At 50.7% G+C, this 21,061-nt stretch overlaps 6 protein-coding genes across 6 annotated transcripts; 5 read left to right on the top strand and 1 right to left on the bottom strand.

The window, feature by feature from the left end:
- The first annotated feature begins 332 nt into the window (after positions 1-332).
- BDQ94DRAFT_146841 (uncharacterized protein) lies at positions 333-3,836 on the top strand. Its single transcript, XM_026766903.1, has one exon. The coding sequence runs from the start codon at positions 970-972 to the stop codon at positions 3,199-3,201; it is 2,232 nt and encodes a 743-aa protein (XP_026624528.1). The 5' UTR covers positions 333-969; the 3' UTR covers positions 3,202-3,836.
- A 1,010-nt stretch (positions 3,837-4,846) lies between these two features.
- BDQ94DRAFT_146835 (putative UDP-galactose transporter) lies at positions 4,847-7,105 on the top strand. The gene is made up of 4 exons (XM_026766902.1): positions 4,847-5,259; positions 5,367-5,396; positions 5,461-6,435; positions 6,485-7,105. The coding sequence occupies exons 1-4, from the start codon at positions 5,191-5,193 to the stop codon at positions 6,794-6,796; spliced, it is 1,386 nt and encodes a 461-aa protein (XP_026624527.1). The 5' UTR covers positions 4,847-5,190; the 3' UTR covers positions 6,797-7,105.
- Positions 7,106-7,283: 178 nt separating this feature from the next.
- Positions 7,284-12,208, top strand: BDQ94DRAFT_180298 (putative DEAD/DEAH box DNA helicase (Mer3); the record flags this gene model as incomplete). The annotated part of the gene is made up of 11 exons (XM_026773590.1): positions 7,284-7,527; positions 7,630-7,728; positions 7,805-8,804; positions 8,856-9,037; positions 9,090-9,778; positions 9,836-10,411; positions 10,458-10,612; positions 10,668-10,765; positions 10,817-11,029; positions 11,090-11,273; positions 11,323-12,208. The coding sequence occupies 11 exons, from the start codon at positions 7,284-7,286 to the stop codon at positions 12,206-12,208; spliced, it is 4,326 nt and encodes a 1,441-aa protein (XP_026624526.1).
- A 765-nt stretch (positions 12,209-12,973) lies between these two features.
- On the top strand, positions 12,974-15,596 carry BDQ94DRAFT_180296 (uncharacterized protein). Its single transcript, XM_026773589.1, has 4 exons — positions 12,974-13,174; positions 13,247-13,294; positions 13,352-13,970; positions 14,034-15,596. The coding sequence occupies exons 1-4, from the start codon at positions 13,151-13,153 to the stop codon at positions 15,299-15,301; spliced, it is 1,959 nt and encodes a 652-aa protein (XP_026624525.1). The 5' UTR covers positions 12,974-13,150; the 3' UTR covers positions 15,302-15,596.
- BDQ94DRAFT_57760 (uncharacterized protein) lies at positions 15,346-15,835 on the bottom strand. Its single transcript, XM_026776091.1, has 2 exons — positions 15,535-15,835; positions 15,346-15,476 (listed from the first exon to the last, which is right to left on the bottom strand). The coding sequence occupies exons 1-2, from the start codon at positions 15,671-15,673 to the stop codon at positions 15,391-15,393; spliced, it is 225 nt and encodes a 74-aa protein (XP_026624524.1). The 5' UTR covers positions 15,674-15,835; the 3' UTR covers positions 15,346-15,390.
- BDQ94DRAFT_57764 (Mg-dependent acid phosphatase) lies at positions 15,598-16,563 on the top strand. Its single transcript, XM_026776092.1, has 2 exons — positions 15,598-15,995; positions 16,056-16,563. Exons 1-2 carry the CDS (start codon positions 15,802-15,804, stop codon positions 16,519-16,521), a joined length of 660 nt encoding a protein of 219 aa, XP_026624523.1. The 5' UTR covers positions 15,598-15,801; the 3' UTR covers positions 16,522-16,563.
- The last annotated feature ends 4,498 nt before the right edge of the window (positions 16,564-21,061 follow it).

The following is a 21,061-nucleotide window of genomic DNA, read 5'->3' as shown; positions in this document are numbered from 1 at the left end:
TCTGCCGGTTCTCGCTCGGCTGGGAGTACTATGACAACCAGGTATCATCTGGGCCCACGAGAATGGCCTTGTTCCCCGTCGATTTTCTGGTTCCAAGCCATTGGCGAATGAGCCTTCTATGCTCCTCGCGGATCTCTTCAACTCTGAGCTGGCCCATGCTGAGTTTAGACTGTTTCTGGCGTCTTTGACTTTGCCCCTTAAGCCGCGACCCTCCACGCTTCTGAAATTCCTTCCCCCCATCCTCAGTCGCTCACATGTAATGAAATCGCGGCCACTTATATATAGTACCTAATAGGTCTCTCGGCTCGCACGGCCGGTTCTTCTCTGATTCTGGTCAATTTCCCTGCAAATTTTGTTTACATCATTCACAACTTAGCTCCTCGGGGACCCTCTTTTTTGTATTCCTGCGAGCTGCTACTATTAGCCAGGTCATATTTCACTCGTTCCGCCGGACCTGCATAGTCCCTCTTTTCCCTTTTCCCTTTTTACTCTTCTAGTTCTCTATTTATTTCTCCGTGACTCGCCTGATCCGTCTTTCCAGTCCCTGCTCGGTACATTGACACAGTCTTTAAGAAGAACGCCAATTCCTGTGAAATCTCATTCTTTTGACCGCTTCTTCAATCTCGAATTGGTGTGTCTGGTGGCGCCCGGAAACGAGGATCTTTAGTGACCGAAACGGTAAACATACGGGCTTGGGGGTACTCACCGACTTGGGGTGGGGAACAGTGAAAGACACCTCCGGCTTTCTACCAAACCTCCTGAATCCTCCGACCAAAAGACGTCGGGATCAATTGTTTTCTTCAGTTCTTGCTCCCTAAAACCTTCATCCACTTCTTGCTATCTGGTTATAGCTCGATTTTCGGAGAAGAGACCTTGGGATTGCAGCCCGGAGTGTCGACCTGGGTCACGCCCATACTAAATCTATTGATGCTCTAGCAGTCCATACCTATCCCGCCAAGGACTTTCAGCATGCATGCCTCTAAAAGTGGAGTGCGTTCACCCGCAGCCAGCCCGGGAGATTCGAGAAACGAGAACACATCAAAGGCCTACAAGATCCTCGGCGCAACAGATGCCTCCGTTCACGAGTCTCATCCCAAGCGTGACGACAAAAGACGCTCGAGACGACCAAGCTTCATGAGGGCTCCGGAGATCAAATCGCAGAAGAGTGGTGGTTTTGTTCCCTTCCCGACTGCTGCTCCAGAGACCAATATCCCCCAACAACACCTTCGTGTTCGGGCATCATCACCTCTACTGGGCCATGAATTTCGCCCAGATGATGCTTCTGGACATCCTATGCCAGCATCGACCAAGAAAGTTCATCAGTCAGGTTCAGCCTCCGCCCTATTCTCCTACTTCAGTTCACGGGATTCGTCGGCCAATGCAATTTCTGGCATTGGAGTTGCGACATCCGACTTCGGACCTGCAGTTGATAGTAAATCAGAGTCACAACATAGCGCCGAGTCTGGTTCCAGCCTCAGGCAACCGAAAGGCTCCATGAAAGACTCAAAGCGTAAAATGCGCCCACCTAGGATCGATCTCTCTCTACTGTTTCCAAAGCCTAAGGCAACCGCTGAGCCACTGTTGTCGCCGCAGCGCTTGGTGGCCTCTCCCTCTGCTATCTCCATAGTTTCTGAGCATCCGGTCATCAAGACAAAGAACGTCGAGAACCATGCAGCTGGTACTAGACTCACAAAGACGCCACCTCACTTGGTGAAGACCACCGACCAAGCCTACAGTGATCGGGCTCCTGAGACATCATCCTACGAGACTAAAACTTCGAATTGGCTTGATCCGTCCTTGGAGAGGACTGTGCGGGCCAGTGAGATGGACTTGGCTCTGCAGAAACTGCAGCAAGATTCTCGGCGCAATCCTAAGGGTCGCTCTAATCGCTCACATTCACGATCCCAAGGCCAAGAGAAACGGCGAACCGGTGATTCTCGCGCCCCGGAGGATAACTTGTGGAAGGTTACCTCAAATAGTTCCGGCAGTGAGTGGAGCAAGGAGACCTATTTATCTCCAAAAGCTCGCCCTCGCCAAAGCTCACATCACGCTTCGAGTCACTCCGACCCTAGGAGACCAAACTTGCATGCGTCTGCTGCATTGGAGAAGTGCTCGGTGCCAAAAAAGAGTAGTCGAACTACACTGAAGACTGCGGACTTGAATAGCTCCAGCGTGCTTTGCCTCTCCTCTTCGGAGGATGAAGATGATGACGAAGACCTCAACAGCGATCGACTAAACAGAGATCGAAATGCTAGGGACAGCGTTGCAACCTACGGCGAATTTGAAGCAGAGATATGTACAGCATCGGCGGCACAAGCGACAAAGGGCACATTACGGAGCATTGATCAGCCAACGTCTGTCACTAGCCGTGGATCGCGCTCATCACAGAGGCTTCAATCTGCTCGACGAGATGTGTCTCAGTCATCAGCGGAGAGGTCATCTTATATGGCCAGCTGCCAATCTCGTCGATCCAGCGAAATACCCACAATCTCTGAGCCAGAATTCTACCATGGAGATCCAATATTCAATCATCAGAGACAGAGCCAGCTCAGAAAGCCCCCCTCCGCCTCCCAGAAGGAGGTGAACAGAAGAAGCCGAGTCATCGCGGTGACGAGACAGGAGGAGCATCTCCTTGAGGCAATGAGACAGAGGAAGGGGAAGATTACGCCCAGCATCTTCCAGGAGAGCCGGTTCAACAGTACCTTGGAGCCTGACCAAAGTTCCATGCTGTCTGTCCCTTCGCGGGATTCGTTTTATGGATCAGACATGTCCTTTTTACGCCTTAGCCCTGCTTTCCCTCCTAAATCGGCCCAAGCCAGTGCGAACCGCAATGAAAGGGAAGGTTCCGTATGTCAAAGCACTTTTTCCGACGAGGAGCAGAGGACCATCAACTCATTCCCTTCTCCACGTGCTAGCTTGGCGTTCTCCGAGGGTCTTTCGTCTCCATCGACCAGCGCTGCCTCACCCTTAACACCAACGCTCCCCATCCACCGCTTTTCGCCTATACCGTCTCAAAAGCCACCACCTCGTCGGCCTATTCCCGCTGTGCCACAAGACAAGAGGCGGCACTCACGGCGGCGTACAGATAGCAGCGAGGCAATCGTCCTGGAAGAGTCCGAGGAGCCGAAGCAAAGGGAGGAGCTTCCCATGTGGACATTGCGGTGGAATAACGACAACGGAACTATGACGGCTGTACACTGAACATGATGTTGCTTGTTTTCAAGATGCTCGCACTCATGATACCCACTCATTTTACCATTTCGAACTTTTATGACATGTTTTACTCAATCTTTACAATACCTACCAGCGCTCGCACGCTCACTCACCCGTTTCCATACCTGTGACTCAACATACGCTCTTTGATTTTCCTTATTCATGTTCTCCTTTTCAAATTGATCAAGCGAGATACGGCCACTTGGCTCTTATTTCTGAGTTTCTAATATTCAAATTTTGTTATGGTTACTCATGCTGTATGGCAGAAGACACTTTGTAGATTGATGACCTAGACTTGAGGAGCCTACTATCGGACACTGTCCACATAATTGAATCATCTATGCTGATAACTCCACTATTGGGCTTACACCCGCAATCCATGGTTTCCTGCTGCGTCATAAATGATTAGAAGTCCTGGGACGTTCGCTGGCTCAAACTCATCCAGATATTTTCTCTCGCAAAGTGTATATCGAGGAGAGTTTCAGAAGGTGTAAATAGTAAGGGAAAGGATGGGAAATGGGTCGAAACAGTGACATGCATTAAGAAGCAAACGGTCACCCAACGGAAGGTGTCAGTCAGATGACATAGCAAGCTATTGCAAGGAGAGTTGCAGTCGCGACGATCTCGCTTTTATTTAGTATCATGGCGGTAAAATGACCACTTCGTATAGTCTCACCTTCTTGCTCTTTCTTTTTTTTCTTTTCTTTTTTTTTTTTCCCTCCAGAAAGTCAGGAGCATCAAACACTGGAACTTAAGTCGGCTTATATGGGTGTTGTCAATCTTTCGTCTTCACAATGGCAAGGCCCACCTTGCGGACTTCGAGAGTCGGCTTCCGTAAGTTTAACCTACATGGCCTAGGTTGAAGCATTAGTGAAGAATTGCTGTTGGGCCCCCAAATCTCTCCGGTCCGAGCCGCATGGAATGGGCTGTAATGACCCCGGTGAGAGAAAATTCGATGATGATCCCGCCCGACGACATAATCCCACGTCGAGGCCTCACCGGCCGTGCGTTGCGAGTATAGAGGGGAACTGGAACTTTGGTACACAAACCAAGGTTCTGAGTTCTGCCAAGAAACGTCCGTTCGACTGGGTCTGGCCCTGCCCTCCCTTTGTTGAGTATTGTGTAGCTAGGCCGTCGGCTTTGATTCCCGTCAAAAGACCAAGCCTTGTAACGTGATAAGATTTACTGCAGATCATGCATGCTTACTATTATTGATATCACGGTGATATTAGCTGACTGCAATATCTTGTGTCGCCGATCGGACCTCACCAAATAGTATTATGGCACGTTGATGATGAGCGGAACGTAGCGTAATCTGCAGATTGCGCGCTTTGTTGTGGGTACAAAGGGCAGATATTCCGTCAGCTGGATCTGCGCAGTGCAGTGACGAGGTCGATCGAGGCATGTATGTCTTAACCTGACGTCAGATGCGATCCTCAGGGGGGAAGTTCTGGGCGAAAGTCGAAGCACTTGCTTTGGATCTGAATTAATGTATGGCTGGGAGGAACCAAAAATGCCCATCCGAACAAGCAAAGGGACTAGACCGCCACCTGCCCCGTGATCCACACCGCCCAAACAAGCGTCTCAAGAATACCCCGGATCCCTCATATTTTAGTCCATTCGCTCCCTCATTCTTCTGGTTCTCCCCCCGTTTGCGCCTAGTTTTTCGACCTCCATTGAGGCCTTCATTCCTTGAGAGCTCCGTTCTCGAGCTCTCCGATCTCTCATATACTCCGCGACTCTGTCGGTTCCCTTTGTGCTGGTCTAGTTCGCTAGCAAATTCCTTGTCAAGCGTGAAGACACCCCTCTCCCACCACGACCACGCGCCCAATCTGTATGCGACATCCTCGGTAATCGAGTGCGGAGTTCCTGTCCCTTCGCCGCCCAACAATTCGACTGCTTTTTATAACTCAACCTGCTCGTTACCTTTCAAAAAGAAACGACAGTTTCGCTACGGGGAAGACAAGCATCGTCAATATGGGGGAGTCCGCCCAGCGCCAGTCCTCGGGACTGGGATCGGTTTGGAAACACCTGTCTTGGGCACTGGTAAGTCACCTATCCTATGCACACATTCACCACTATGGCAATGCTGCTGCTTGTCTGGTAAAAGCTCTGGAGTATTGTAAACACTGACATCGGGTTTTTGAAAATAGTTGACCGTGCAGTGTACGTCCTTTGTCTTGGTGAGTCGCTCCCGTCGACTTCGATCATAGCGTACCTGGTTGCTTATATCTTGTCCTCCCATAGCTATTGCATTATTCCAGGATTATGTCGCCCGCTGGCGGCAAGCGCTACCTTACGTCAACCGCCGTTTTCTTCAATGAGGTCGTCAAGCTCGCCATCTCCCTGACCATGGCGCTCTACGAGGTTTCGAAGACAGCCCCTCCTTCAGTACCCGCGACTTCTCTTTTCTTCTCCCTCACAACTGCCATATTTTCCGGTGATAGCTGGAAGCTTGCTATTCCTGCCTGTCTCTATACGCTTGCGAATTCGCTGCAGTACATCGCTCTGTCGAACCTACCGCCAGCCACTTTCCAAGCATCATACCAATTGAAACTGATCGTTGTGGCCATAGCCAGCTTGGTATTGCTCAAGAGACCTGTCTCGCTCCGGAAGTTGGGACTCATGGTCCTTCTCTTGGCGGGCGTTGCTTTGGTGCAGATGCCCACAGGAAACCCTGACGATATGACCCTCCAAGATGAGACTGCGCGTCTTGCATTCCCGCGGTCTCTGGAAGAGTGGAAAGCCTCCAAGCTAGGACGTGAGAGTCTACATAAGCGTTCTGCGACATATGAGGGAATTGAGGAGGATATGATGACCGCCAACCCTCGACTAAATGCTACCGTTGGCCTCTTGGCCACAGTTGGCGCCTGCCTCGCTTCCGGCGTTGCAAGCGTCTACTTCGAGAAAGTGCTGAAGGACAGTGCGAAGTCGACTTCACTCTGGATTCGCAACGTGCAGTTGTCCGTCTACTCGATATTCCCGGCGCTTTTCATTGGGGTTGTTTTCTTGGATGGCGAGAAGGTTGCTGCCAATGGCTTTTTCGAGGGCTACAACTGGATTGTTTGGTCTACTGTTGTCGTACAGGCTATTGGTGGCATTGCCACGTCCTTCTACATTGGTTATGCATTCCGAGATGGCAAGAACATGGCCATGGCTGCGAGTATTGTACTCACCACGGTGGCTAGCGTTTGGCTATTTGAGTTTGAACTCACTGCCAATGTATGTGACCCGTATTCCTCCCGTTGTGAGTAGGTGCTAATCTTCACAGTATCTCCTGGGGTCATTCGCAGTATTGGTGGTTACTTGCCTTTGCGAGGATGCAAATTCTGCATCTGCCCAGGCCAAGCGTCAGACCTTCCGTCCACCCCCAATCCGCGTGGATCGCTATGAGAAGGAAAGCAAGAGTGGGGATGCTTCACCAGCCTCCCCATCGCCTAACGAGATCTCCATAAAGCTTCCTGGTACGCCCTTTCTCTCTACTGATGGGCTTTCGACGTCCAGGCCTACATCTCCGGGCCACGTACGCGCTGGCCGCACCCCAAGCGGTGGATATTTCGAAAAGCACTCACGAGACAACTGAACTACAATTTGCGGATATTATCTTCGCATCTTTCGCGTAGGAATAACCTTCGCGTTGCTGTATCATGTTTTTCTGGGAAGTAAATAAGGATGGATAGAAGCGATGATGCCACTTTTGCTTTCGTCATATAGGTTCCACTTTCTTGTACTTTATTCACATCATTCCTTTCGTTGTTGATTCTTTCGACTCGCAATCCTACAACCCACGAATCATTCTAACATTGAGCAATCTACTTGTCTAGGAATTGAAGACTGACAAATTATAAAGACCTTGGTTCAATCGCTACATGATGTATCATCTACCTTGCCCTCTGTCCGCTTGCTGTATGCTGTTCGTAAAAGACCCCACGTGCTTTAGTGCATAACGGGTGACTTTCCCCTTCCCCATCTACCCAGTTCTGGTTCCCTTCCTCTCGCCTATCCGTGGTAAATGTGGGCGTGGCAGCGTCTTGCACATCGTATCAACCAAGGATTCTCCTTTATCTATCATGCGGCACAGTTTTTATTCTTCAAACCCCCAAACCCGCCGGAATGCTCCCTATAAGCGTAGGACCGTTCCTCAACTCCCTACTCCCAGTCGATCAAACCCAAGTGCCGTCATTGATCAAAGATTAGTTGAAGGTGCACAACAGGAACCTTTGTTCAACCGACTACCCAGAGAGGGCTCTAGTAGTGATCAGCCCAAGCTGCAGTTGTTTTCTCGGGATGAAAATCTAGAGCTGGATGCCTTTGGTATGCCGCTCAATTACCCCACAGTCACATCTAAGAATGCCTAGATCAGGCTAACCATTCAAGTCTTAGATCTTGAACTTCTGGCTCGATTAGATGAGTAAGTGCAGAGTCCTTATACAGTGGGCTCTGTTGCAGACCGTGGCTCGTTGTCCAGGCCTTCCCTAAGAACAGACTATAACCGGGTCTCTCGTTTCTTTCAAGGTCAGGATACATGCTTGATATAAGGTTCACGGATCTCAGCCCTGAAGGATTGAACTAACATGGTTTGACACAACAGCAGGTCCTCATGCCACTCCTCGTCAGAGTTTCGGCTCTAGTTCTCCGGATACGGGTGTAAGATCGCCATCTAGTCCACTGACAAGAAGGCGAGCTGGGAGATTGGAAGCACATGCTCCTGAACATGACTTCGAGGACAACAATGATCCTCACAATTTCTCCAGTTGTGAGATACCACTTTTCCACCCTGCTGAGTTATTGTCAGTTGTCCGTCAAGACCGGCAGAGAGGCCCTTTCCAGCAACATTTTCCGGTTTCAATTCGAGGAATCGTCCTCGTATCTGTGCATGAACTCCCAGATAAATATCGGTCAATCTTTCCCTTCCCCGTGTTCAATGCCGTACAATCAAAATGCTTCCAATCAGCCTACAAGACCGATAGCAACATTGTCCTTGCCGCACCCACGGGCAGTGGGAAAACCGCTATAATGGAACTAGCAATTTGTCGATTACTCAACTGCCTCAAAGATGAACGGTTCAAGGTTATATACCAGGCACCTACCAAGTCTCTTTGTTCTGAGAAGTTCAGAGACTGGAGTAGAAAATTCCATACATTAGGGCTGCAATGTGCAGAGTTGACGGGGGATACAGACCACACTCAACTGAGGAGTGTTCAGAACAGCCAAGTTATTATCACGACACCCGAGAAGTGGGACAGCATGACGCGAAAGTGGAAGGATCATGCCCGGTTAATGCAGCTCGTCAAGTTATTCCTCATTGACGAGGTCCATATCCTCAAGGAAGCTCGCGGTGCAACCCTAGAAGCTGTCGTATCCCGCATGAAAGCAAACGGGTCGAACGTTCGCTTTGTCGCTCTGAGTGCTACTGTTCCAAACTCAGAGGACATCGCAACTTGGATAGGTAGGGACCCAGTAAATCAGCATGTGCCTGCCCACAGAGAGCACTTTGGGGAAGACTTTCGCCCTGTGAAGTTGCAGAAGTTCGTGTACGGCTACCAGTCGCACGCCAACGACTTTGCGTTCGATAGAATGTGCACCTCTAAGTAAGTGATCCTCAAAAGACACAGATTCCGCTATTGACATTTTTTCTGTAGGCTTGCAGACATTATATCATCTCATTCTCGAAAGAAGCCAATAATGATATTTTGCTGCACGAGGAACTCAGCCGTTGCTACCGCGAAGGAGCTTACACGCTTGTGGACCATGTCCAATCCCCTTGCTAAGTTATGGAAGGGACCAGGCAGTCCTATGGAAGTGCAGAATGTGGACTTGAGAGGTACCAAATGTTCCCTTACATTCTGGTAGAGCAACTGGCTAATCCAGTCTAGCCACAATTGCTGCTGGCGTAGCTTTTCATCATGCTGGCCTTGGTCCAGTTGACCGCCGCTCGGTTGAAACAGGGTTTCTCAGTGGACAAATCAGCATAATTTGTTGCACATCAACACTTGCAGTCGGTGTAAATCTGCCCTGCCATCTTGTCATCATAAAGGGAACAGTCGGATGGCAAGAAGGGGGTTGCAAAGAATACTCAGATCTAGAAATCATGCAAATGCTCGGGCGCGCCGGCAGACCACAGTTCGATGATAGTGCTACAGCTGTAATAATGACAAGACAAGCACGCGAAGCTCACTATGAGAGGCTTGTGTCTGGCTCCGAGAGCCTTGAAAGCTGCTTCCATTTGAATCTTACTGATCATCTAAATGCAGAGATCGGGCTTGGAAATATCATAGACATCGACTCTGCTATCAGATGGCTTGCTGGTACCTTCTTCTTCGTGAGGATGAGAAGAAATCCGACATATTATCGACTGAAAGAGGACGCTGATAGGGAGGATGAGGAAGAGATGCTCCGACAGATATGTCAGAAAGATATCAAGCTTCTCCAGGATTGTGGACTGGTCTCCGCCGATTGTCTCAAATCCACCAAGTTTGGTGATGCCATGGCGCGATACTATGTGCGCTTTGAGACGATGAAGACCTTGCTTACTTTAAAGCCTCACTCAACCGTATCCCACATTGTAAAGAATAAGTATCTCTTACCGCGGAGCCTATACGAAGACTAACCATTTATATAGCTGTCGGTAATTTCGAGAGCAGACGAATTCCGTGAGATACGCCTCAAGGCTGGCGAGAAGTCCCTATACAAAGAGATCAATCGCTCCAACGCAATTCGGTTTCCAGTAAACGTGGATATCGCAATATCCGCACATAAGATCTCGCTATTGATCCAGTCCGAATTAGGTGCTGTTGATTTGCCAGATGGCGAACCATTCCAAAAGCACAGGTTCACTTTCCAACAGGACAAAACATTCGTCTTTTCTCACATTAACAGGCTCATCCGCTGTATAATAGACCGCCAAGTAGGTCTTGAAGACTCAATCACTCTACGAAATGCACTGGAGCTTGCAAGGAGCTTCGGGGCCAAAGTTTGGGATGACTCCCCACTCCAGATGAAGCAGATTGAGCAAATTGGTGTGGTTGCTGTTCGAAAACTAGCATCTTCAGGAATCACTGGCATTGAGACACTGGAGGCTTTTGAACCTCATCAAATTGATATGATCTTGAGCAGAAATCCTCCGTTCGGGAGGAAATTGTTGGAGCGGCTTATGGATTTTCCCAAGCTTCGAGTGTCCGTCAAGATGATTGGCAAGGTATTGTACCAAAAGCCATCTAGACCTCTTACTGATGCAATAGCAGGGATCAAAGACTGGTACTGGTGTTCAGATCAATATAAGAAGCGAAGTCGCCTTCATGAACGAGAAATGCCCGACATACTTCCAACGACGCCCCGTGTACGTCTGCTTCATGGCGGAAAGTTCAGATGGTCGTTTGCTCGACTTCCGACGCGTAAGGTTGGGACTACTGACGGCATGTTAAGCACATTTCATTGAGGCTCACTCTATATAGTGCCTGTAAGATGTCCAAAGGCCAAGAGATTGTCTTTAGCGCAGAGTTGAAAAGCGCCGGTCAATCTGTGACGTGCTATGCAATGTGTGACGATATCGGTATTCAGGAATGCCCTTGACCATCATGTAGATGACTACTGACGACCATAGCTGGAACTATGCGATCCGCACAGCTGAGACATGATATTCCCGCAAGCTTGTTTCCGTCTCAGCGAGAGTCTCCGTCCGATTCAGTGTCGGCGAGGCCCAGATCTAACATCTCTCGCCGACGCAGTAATGACACGTCCCAGACCAAATTCATTACCCGAAATATCGACCTTTGGGACAGTGACGATCTGTTCTTCGGGGACTTCCTAGATAATGGTAAGTCGAAATGCTTGTAATGGGATAGGTATTTAACGGATTGACCCGGATTATCTGCAGACCAAGCCGAGAAGTGGTCTTTTGTCGACAAATTTCCAGAACCGCCAGTAGACAAAGTACAATATCTAAGAAATACGAGCGAGGATCCAAATGAAAGCAACCATCAAACAGTTGAAGCAGCAGAGGCTGTCAGACTCGACAACGGTCGATGGGCTTGCAACCATCGGTGCAAAGATAAGACAAGGTATCGCAAACTTTCCCATGTTCAAAGGAAAACAACTAATTGTAGATAGATGTAAGCATATTTGCTGTCGAGATGGACTCGAGAAGCCACCCAAAGCAAACAAGAAGCGATCTGGCGACGATGACAAGGACAAGGGTAAGAAGGCAAGGGAACTCAATCAGAAAACCCTTCCAGCAACAATAGCCAAGAAGGAGACTACCACCCAAGCGAGTAACCCTTCTAATTCCGAAGCATACAGACACCGAATAGAAAGCCCAGTCTCAACACACAAGGCATCCTCAGGCAACACAGAGACCAACAACAACAACAATAAGCCAGAAATTGACTCCAGCTGTCCAGCCCCAAAGAACTTACTTGAATCCTCAAGTGACTACGGAAACGACAGCTTCAGCGACTTCCCTTCACCGTCCGCCCTGCTGCTCGGAAAGCCCCTAGTAGCAACATCATCGAAAGACCAGAATCTCGCACCCCCAACTACCGAAGACAACATGAAGATAGACATGACTACAAAAGACTGGAGTGATAATGATGGATGGCACAATTATCAATTGCCACCAGTGGTGGATATGGTTTCCACACCTAAAGCCAGCCAGGAAAAGTCAATTCAACTATCACAAGGCTCTGGTAAGGCTGATATTATCAATTTAACTGCCACGGAGATCAATGAGATGATTTCGAACGAACAGGATGATACACCTAACTGCCGTAAAGCCACTCCTGCTGATTCCCATGGGAAGAAACGGAAGGTTCTCTTGACTACGACTGCTGAAGACAATAGAAAGAGGTGTAAGAGGGACAAAGACATTGTATCTACTCTTCCAAGCTCTTTCCAACCCAGTGGTACCACGGATGAAGGAGCTGGGGTTCCCGCAAGCTGGGAGGATATTGACCCTGCTATACTGCATGAGTTCAAGGATATTATCAATTTGTTATAAGGCTAATAGCTAGACTGCGTTGTGTGATATTCAACATACGGTGCAGATATGGGACCGTTCGTTCACATTCCTCCCTTCTCAAGCACTTCTGGTACTATAGTAGGTAACTGAATGTTGTCAGAATGTGCGGAGATTGCCATACAGAAGTGAGAATTAGTACAGTGAACCACTGCTGAGGCTCCCACACGGGGTAAACACCGTAAAAAGCCCTTTACATACTGCTCAAGGAGGACAAAAAGAACACACACTCGCTCTTCTGTGCTCCAAAGCATAAGTTGCCATCGCAATGTGAAAGTGAATGAGAAAAGGTGTGAAAGCCCTTGAAAGCCCAAAAAGGAAACGCGTTGAATGTCACGCACCACCAGGCCTACTTTTTATAATCCTTTAGCTTTGTCCGTGACTTTCATGTCTCACATCTTCCGCCTTCACGTCTTCCAACACTCTTTCTAGACTCTTCCTATTCTGCATTAGCGAGTTCATGGAACAGTGCAGAAACACACAGTCAGTGTTTCACGCTAGTGCTGATCGGTATACATTTCGATATAGGGCTGTTGACGCATTCTTCTTCACTGATCTAGTTCTCTCCCATCCACTAACAATCTTCTGCTTTCTAACTTCTAGTCGATCGACGAGTTATCTATCACAGCATAACGAAATTAACTTCGAAGCACATCAATAGTCAGGTATGTGATTGAATATGATCCTTCTTTCACAGTTCCTGTCTTTTTGTCTTCGAGATAGTGTCCTTCTGACACAGGTGACGCGCCCGCACGCCTCACTGCATCATGACTTGACTTCCACTAGGCGAATAGTTGGGCACAGTATCCTTTTCTACTCAATTTTATCACTTTCGTTATCTTGGACGCGTCGGTATTCTTGAGCAGGCATGCTAACTTGGAATCAGAGAAATTGCACACTGTACCTTCGTGGTCGCTCCTCAAGATGGGGAAGCTCAACTACCTTGGCGTAAGTCCTTCCACTGAGTATCAACACATGATATCTCTAGAGAACAGAGGCTGACGATAATTTGTTCCGTAGAGAAAGATTAGAGGCATCAAAGCGGGCCAGGCCGTCTGGACTAGCCTGGTAGGTGGCAGTCGAGTGGCCTGAATACTAGTGAACTAGACTGACGACTGCTTATAGAAAAAGCGATTTCCGCCTGAAGATGGCAATAAGTCGACAAGCCATGAGGCGGCTTTGCGAGACCCTGTTCTTGAAATCGATGTTACGGGGAAAGAACTGACGGATGAGGGCTTCAAGCAGTTCATCGATGTTTTGATCGAGTGCATCAAGTACAAACATGCCGGGCATTCCAAGAGCATAGCACTTGTCACTGAGCTCCATTTGCAAGGTAACCAGCTCACTGTGGAGTCGTTGGCTAAATTAGCAGAGGTAGTCACTTTATCAGAGGGTGACCTTCGGGAACTGGATCTTTCCAAGAACCAGCTTCACATCGAGACTGCGCAAGATGTCGAAAAGTGGGAGGCCTTCCTCAAGGCATTCAAGCATTGTTGCCTGCTCAAGAAGCTTGATCTAAGTGGCAACCCCCTCGGTTGTCTGGGCCTCGAGCACTTTGCGCGGGTCTACCTCAAGAGTGACCTCGACTGGCTTCCGAGTGATGCTAAAGACATTTATGGTTCTGACATTGAAGAGGAAAGTGGTCTAGTCGAGGATACGGCTAGAATGAAGTTGTCGGACAAAGAAAATGAGCCCAAGAGATCCAAAAGGTCGCCTAGCAAGGGTAAAAAGGCTCGTCCGAAAAGTAAGTGCACGCACGGCTTCCTCGTCTAGGTAAGCATTTGAAACTAACAGATGACCCTTTTAGGCCATACACAAATCGATACGGCTGACTTGATAAAGTATACTTGTACTCGAGGTCTGCGTTCAATTCCTCATCTCGTCCTATCGGAGATTGGACTGTCCAATACCAGCGCCCTTCATCTGGAAAGCATGATCAGAATACAACAAACGCCGGAGCACCAACTCGACTTTCTTCCTCCAGGGAAGTCTGTGACTCTGCCTCAAACTGCACCCCTGTGCAAGAGCATAATTTGGCGCCCTACCAATGATCTCCCGCCATACACAGTGCGGCTACTGGAGGTGGCAGAAGGCCTTCGTGATGTGATGTCTGATACAGAGCATGAAGGGCAGAATATGGGCGACGAGAATGACAGCACAGAGAAGCTTGCCAGCCGCGGCAGAAACAAAGGACAAGACCATGACGAGGTAGCCGCAAACCAGACTAAGAATGAGCTAAATCTTGAATACACCCGTCTCTGCAAGCGCGTTCAACTTGAGGCGATTAAGACAGAAGGAGTGCATAGCAGCACACTTTGGAGCACCGCACTGAAAATGATGCTCATTTCCCGGGCCATCTTGCTGGATGATGACGATCATCCGAGATCGGATAGTATAGTGGGAGGTGACGATGACGAGAATAACGAATCCGCGGACGAAGGCGAGGAAGAGGTGGAGTGGAGCGAAGAGAACGACAGCTCATCTGATGGCCCATACTACGTTCATGTGGAATTCGTCGAGCCTCGTGTCCGGACTCGTGTGCGGTTTGTTGAACCTAATACTGGTGCATACGCGTATCCAGGTGAAGACATCGCGCACATGGGCCCTCCGGTCACCGAAGCTGCCCCTGAAGAGGCTGAGGAACGCACCGGCCCACTTTACTCCCGTTCAGAAGCGTTCGACTCCGAATTTCCCACCCGCCAGGAGGCATATGAACCATCCCCACCGATGAGAGCGGCTGTCCCGACTGAAGTGATGTCAACCCCTCCTGCAACGCCCCCGAACACACGTACAAGGAACAAGGACCTTGATGAAAACCGCGTGTGCCGGTTCAACATTCCCTTTAAGGTGTGGCGACGAACAATTGCCTATGCCGTCGGCGCGGATGGAATCCTCGACACTCATCAGCAGAATTGCATTCTAATGTATGCCGCTAGCTGGGAAGCCCTTGAATACGCGCAGACATTTCAAGGCGCCGAGAAGCACCAACAAATTTGGAAGCTCCTCCAGACGCTGGGATGCTTCAACTACAGCATGGGGAGGATGATGAATCCCAGCCAGCTAAACGTGTCCTGAATCGCAAACGATGAAGGGTAAAAATGGAAACTGCAGAACAGGAGTTCCAAATCGCAGAATGTAGAACGCAGGACATATGACTTGAAATTTTAAAAAGGAGAGCCACTGTATGAGTGACTATTCAATGAAGGTGCTCGACTCAGAATCGGAAGGTCTGCCGGCCAGATAGCCTGGTCTTTGTATGAGACTGATCAGCAGAATTCTTGTCGGGCGAGTCCATAATAATAGCTTACTGATAACAATAATGATGATGATGATTGATTTCTGCGTCGTAGATTTAACAAGTATCAACACGTAGAATCGAAGTTTCACTCTAAGATGCCTCTGTCTTTGGTGAATCCCCTTCCCCACACGTGACCCCTCATCATCCATCCATCTTCGCTATCTTTGCCTTCACCTTCACCTTCACCTCCACCATTCACTTCTTCTTCCCCTTCTAACAAGATCCATAAAAAGGAGATAGCGTGTCGATCCAGAATCACCCCTAGAATTAGATAATCATGATGCGGACTAAGAGAACCAACACCCAACCGTTAGAAGATGCCTCCATCTCGCCCGCCACCTTCAACGACGGCCTTCCGCTCCCGAAACTGATCGCCTTTGATCTCGACTATACACTCTGGCCATTCTGGGTCGACACGCACGTCAGCGCCCCAATCAAGCCCCGCGACAACAACTCCCGCTGCACGGATCGGTATGTCCCCAAAGCCCCAAGCAAAACCACTACCATATAACTCACCATTTTCTCCCGCAGCTGGAACGAGTCGTTCGCCTTCTACCCCGCCGTCTCCTCCATCGTCTACGCCTGTAAAAGCAAGAACATCCCTCTCGCTCTGGCCTCGCGCACTCACACCCCGGATCTGGCCCGCGACATGCTCAAAGCTCTGCACATCATTCCTACGTTCTCGGATAACCCCGCCGCGAAGACTAAGTCGGTGCGCGCACTGGATTACTTCGACTACGTGCAGATCTTCCCGGCGAACAAGACGCAGCACTTCTCGCGCATTCAGCAGGCGAGCGGGGTGGCGTATGAGGAGATGCTGTTCTTTGATGATGAGGCGAGGAATCGGAATGTTGAGACCGAGTTGGGGGTGACTTTCTGTTTGGTCAAGGATGGGATGACGAGGGAGGAGGTGGATCGGGGCGTTTGGGCGTGGCGGAAGAGGAATGGAATCAAGCAGCGCAAAGAGGGGGAGGCAGAGAATGGGGATGAAGAGTGAAGTGTGTTTTGAGTTGTAGATGCGGGCTGTAGATATGGTGTTGGCGTTTTGTTGGATTTTACTTAGATTATTTAGATATGATGCTAGATACCCGGTTGGGATAGATGATGACTATATACTTCAGTTACGAGTATACATTGCAAACGCAGTGCTTTCAATACATCATGAACAGTGATTGTTTCGTAAGACATTATGGTGCTGTTCTTCCTCTACTCACGGGCCAGTCTTGTCTCCGGTCTCCACAACTCACCTCCGCGGACATCAATCAACCTTCCACCACAACATCCGCAACCACAACACTTCCAAGACAGACACTACACAAACCTATCACCTACATACTTACCATACTTTCACACCACATTTTCAATCAACTCGTCTCTTCAACCACACACACCACACAGCAAAACGACAACCCTAAGAATGGACCCGCGACAACACCACCCAACTCAACCACCACCACCATCATCATCATCATCATCAACACACCTCAAACCACCACCCTCCACACCACACTCCCACCACACCCAACACTCGCAGCAACGCGCACCCCCGTCTCCATCCCACCACCACCGCACCCCCATAACCGCCCACCCCAGCGCCACCATCTCCGAAAGCCTGCTAATTCAAGGCTCACACCCAATCTCCATCGGGGCAAGCACAATAATCCACCCCCGGGCACGAATCTACTCTTACGAAGGGCCCGTGATAATCGGCAACGGATGCATAATCAGCGAGAAGAGCGTGATAGGATCCGCGCCCACACCCACATCCACCACATCTACGACTTCAGGCGGAATCGCCAGCAAAGACGAAGGGTCGATTCTCCCCATCCGCATCTCCAATAGCGTGACCATTGGTCCAGGGGCACAGATACTTCCGGGAGCGCATATCCATAGCTCGAGTAGTGTGGAGGCGCGCGCGGTGATTGGGAGGCGGAGTGTGGTGGGATCGCATTGTCGGGTGTGTGCGGGTGTTGAGGTTGGGGATGGGGATGGGATTGCAGATTGGATGGTTGTCTGGGGGGGAGGGAGGAGGAGGAGGAGGGCTGTGGGGAGGGTGGAGCCCAGTAAGGTGGTTTTGCCTGGTGGGAATGGTGCTGGGGGGCAAGGGAATGGGGGCTTGGAGGGGAGGGTGATTGAGGAGGCGAGGTTGATGGTGTTGCAAAGGGAGAGGGATGCGTTGGTTAGATTGATTGGGGGGAGGAGGAGATGATTTCTTCTATTTTTTTTTTTTTTTCTTCTTATTTAGAAAGTGGATGGATAGGTTGCTGGATATGTTGTTTCTGCTCTATACCCAGTTGATATGCATTGCTACCAACAAGCAAGCATCATGTTATCTTGTGCGCGTTCTTGACCCTGCTAAGTCTCGATGTATCTTACTCAACAAATGCACGTATATGTGTATAACAAAAGAAATCTGATGTTGCATAGAACATCTACCCTATCCCAGCAGACACATTTAGACATAAAGTACATGAGAAAAATGAAAGAAAAATGCAATTCACGCTGTCCTAGATCCTATGACCCCCGGGTATGACCTCCTCCCCTCATGCGCTTTCCTCCACTGGTTGCTCCTTCGCCTCCAACTTCTCCATCCTCACGAGCACGCTTGTTGCCCTGAGGGACGAACTGGCGAGCACCGGCATTCAGCGAGCGACCTGGGCTAGCCTGTCCTTGCTGAGCGGCATTCGTGGGCTGTACATTTTGGTTTCCGCCGCGTCCATGGCCTCCGCGTCCGCCACGACCCCGGGGCAGACCAGAGCCGCGCTGGCTAGGAGCTTGCTGCTGGGCTTGAGCCTGACCTTGCGCCTGTTGCTGTTGTCCCTGTTGCTGACCGAAAGTATTCGCTTGCGACCCACCGCGGCCGCCGGCCCTGCCGCCTCGCGCGACGGGCAGTCCGGACGTCAGTGCTCGCATAAGGCCAGAAGCATTACCGGCCGGGGGCTTGCTGGGCAACGACGAGGGCTGCTTGTTCTGGCTCTGACCGAACGGGTTTGGAGGAGCATTGGTAGCTGGCTGAGCCGTCGCAGGCGCAGCTTCTTGTTGTGCGGCCTGTTCAGGCGCAGGTTGTTGCTGCGGTTGCTGCTGCGCTTGGGCACTTGTCTGTGGCGTAGATTCAGCAGAAGCTGGCTCCGCTGTGGATGCTGCTGCAGCCTCCACAGGCTGGGCCTGGGGTGCAGCTGCAGGCGTAGCTGCAGGTGTGGCCGCAGGAGTAGCCGTTGGGGCAGGCGACGGCGATGGCACCACCGGGGTTGCCTGGGCCGCAGCGGGCGCGGGAGACGGTGCAGGTGCAGGAGATGCCACCTGGGCGGGCTTGGCCTGCGCCGCCGGAGGCGCTCTGGTGGTCTTTGCGACCTCCCAGACTTCGACAACAGGCTTCTGAGGCGTCTCCGTAGCAGCCTTCTGAACCACATCGATCTTGGCCTGGGCTGTCCGGTACCGGGTGTCCAGCATGCTTAGTTTCGCCAGTGATTTCTTGTCCGACAACTCGACAGCAGCCTTGATCTTCTCCTCCACACCCTCTTCGTGGGCCTTCTTCAACGCTTCTCTCTCTTCGTTGAACTTCTGCTCCAGTGTGCTCATAGCCTCCTGGTTGGCCTGGCTCTCCTGCTTGTCGGATTCCTTTTGCTTAGCCACCTGGGTGCGGATGTTGCTCCGGATGATGTTACGAATCGTCTCGTTCTTAGCAACAAGCTCCCTGGCTTGGGCGTCCGTCAGTTCAGGCAGCCCAGTGTCCTTGGAGGGTGTCGCAGGAGCAGCCGCAGGAGTCGCCGGCGTTGCTGGCACCTGCTCGGGTTTGGGAGCTGGGGTTCCAGGTTCTTGAGGAGCGGCTGGCTGACTGGATTTCAACCGCTCAACTTCTTGCCGGTGCGCAGCTCGAATCTCAGCCAGCTTACTGTTGAACATCTCCTTCAGCTTGTCGGACCGCTCCTTGATCTTCGCCTCGTGCTCCGTCTCCTTCGCGGTCAACGCCGTCTCCTTCTCCGCAAGAGCTGCCTCGAGGCGCTGCACCTTCTCTTCCAGAGCCTTCACGCGTTGATCGTCAGAAGCGGCAGGCGGCTGCGTTGTTGGCGCAGGGAACTGAGAGGCAGGCGTTGAGTCAACACCAGTAGCTCCTTCAACAGCTGGGGCAGCAGGAGCTGCGGGTTTCTCGGCCATCTTCGTCTTCAGCTCATTCAATTCCTCTCGAGTCGTCTTGAGTTCTTCTTGAATGACTTCCTTCTCCTGCATGACCGTGTTGAGCTCCACCTGTTTAGCGTTTATACGGCCAGTCAACTCCTTGGACCGAGCCTTGAATTGGTCTGTGAGCTTCGTGCGCAGTTCTTGCACGCGATCCTCCGCATGCTTCAGCTGTTCTGGGAAACCAGCAGCCTGGGTCTGTAGAGTGTCCCGGGCAGCAATGGCCTCATCCCGCTCCTTTTCCAAAGTCTCGAGCTTCTCCTTCAGACCTTCCATTTCCGCGGGATCTACCCGGTCGTACTTCTGCAGGATATTCTGCGTACGTTGCTGCCACCGGTCCCTATCATCCTGTAGCAACTTCAGCTCTCCATCCTTTGTCTCTACAGTGTTCTCCAGTTCCCTGATTCTAGTCTCTAGCGGCTGTATTTGCTGAACAAGTTCTTCGATGCGAGAGGACTTCTCCGCAAGTGAGGTTTCCGCCTGCTTAACCTGGTTACGCAGCGTAACACTACTCTCGCGGAACAGATTCAGTTCGTTCAGGGTCTCCATCAGCTTGTTGTGGCTGAGGGCGCTATGTTCACTGTCGGCAGCCGCGCGACGCTGCTGCTCGAGCTTAAGCCGGGCCTCGTCAAGCTGGGTCTGAGTGTAGTCGAGTTGCTGACGAAGACGCTTGCTTTCCTGTGTTGACAGATGGTACTGCACATCAACGATCTCCTTCTCACGACGCAGGAACTTGATCACCTCCTGGAGGCCTTCGAGGTTGGGCGCGCCGGCCTCTCCGTCCTCATCTCCCTCAGGAATGTTAGCCCGGTCACGCTGGAGGGCTGCGATCTGGTTTGTAATATTCTCGAGTTGGGTATGCAACAAAGAGTTCTGGTGGAGAACTTCCTCGCGGCGCTTTTGCAGTTCCGTGAGCTCGCTCTCATACCTATCCTTGATCTCGGTCCAGCTTTCCTCCTTCTGAGCAAGGTCCTTCTTGAAGGTGTCGGCCTGTGTCCGTAGTTCGACAACTTCCAGCTTCAACTGGTTAGCTTCGGACCGGACCAATTGTAGATTCTTCGCGGCTTCAGCATGCTTGAGCAGTTCGCTCTCATAGTTCTGCTGGGCATGCTGCGCGATTTCAGCTTGTGCCTTGAGATCTTCCTGGTGAAATTGGGCAGAAGCGATCTGCCTTTCATTCTCGTCCTTCAGCCTTGTGATCTCTGCTTCCAGCGCGGCCTTCTGCTCCTCCAAATGTCGGCTAGCCTCCCCTTGCTCGTCACGCAACTTGGTAAGTTCGCCGTTCGTAGTCGAAAGCTCGGCGGAGATTTCTTCGATGCGCTTTTCGAGGTCCTGAATCTTCTTATCCTTCTCTTCGATGA

Source organism: Aspergillus welwitschiae, assembly GCF_003344945.1.
Source record: "Aspergillus welwitschiae strain CBS 139.54b unplaced genomic scaffold BDQ94scaffold_23, whole genome shotgun sequence".
In the NCBI taxonomy this organism is placed as follows: Eukaryota; Fungi; Ascomycota; class Eurotiomycetes; order Eurotiales; family Aspergillaceae; genus Aspergillus; species Aspergillus welwitschiae.
This window is presented reverse-complemented; position numbering and strand designations above follow the sequence as displayed.

Excerpts from the sequence above, each read along its gene's own strand:
- BDQ94DRAFT_146841 (XM_026766903.1), top strand. The coding sequence starts at position 970 with ATGCATGCCTCTAAAAGTGGAGTGCGTTCACCCGCAGCCAGCCCGGGA.
- BDQ94DRAFT_146835 (XM_026766902.1), top strand. The coding sequence starts at position 5,191 with ATGGGGGAGTCCGCCCAGCGCCAGTCCTCGGGACTGGGATCGGTTTGG. Across the intron at positions 5,260-5,366 it reads AACACCTGTCTTGGGCACTG|TTGACCGTGCAGTGTACGTC; the intron begins GTAAGTCACCTA and ends TTTTGAAAATAG. Across the intron at positions 5,397-5,460 it reads AGTGTACGTCCTTTGTCTTG|CTATTGCATTATTCCAGGAT; the intron begins GTGAGTCGCTCC and ends GTCCTCCCATAG.
- BDQ94DRAFT_180296 (XM_026773589.1), top strand. The coding sequence starts at position 13,151 with ATGGGGAAGCTCAACTACCTTGGC. Across the intron at positions 13,295-13,351 it reads AGGCCGTCTGGACTAGCCTG|AAAAAGCGATTTCCGCCTGA; the intron begins GTAGGTGGCAGT and ends GACTGCTTATAG. Across the intron at positions 13,971-14,033 it reads TAAAAAGGCTCGTCCGAAAA|GCCATACACAAATCGATACG; the intron begins GTAAGTGCACGC and ends TGACCCTTTTAG.
- BDQ94DRAFT_57760 (XM_026776091.1), bottom strand. The coding sequence starts at position 15,673 with ATGGATGATGAGGGGTCACGTGTGGGGAAGGGGATTCACCAAAGACAG. Across the intron at positions 15,477-15,534 it reads CATCATCATTATTGTTATCA|ACCAGGCTATCTGGCCGGCA; the intron begins GTAAGCTATTAT and ends TCTCATACAAAG.
- BDQ94DRAFT_57764 (XM_026776092.1), top strand. The coding sequence starts at position 15,802 with ATGATGCGGACTAAGAGAACCAACACCCAACCGTTAGAAGATGCCTCC. Across the intron at positions 15,996-16,055 it reads AACTCCCGCTGCACGGATCG|CTGGAACGAGTCGTTCGCCT; the intron begins GTATGTCCCCAA and ends TTTCTCCCGCAG.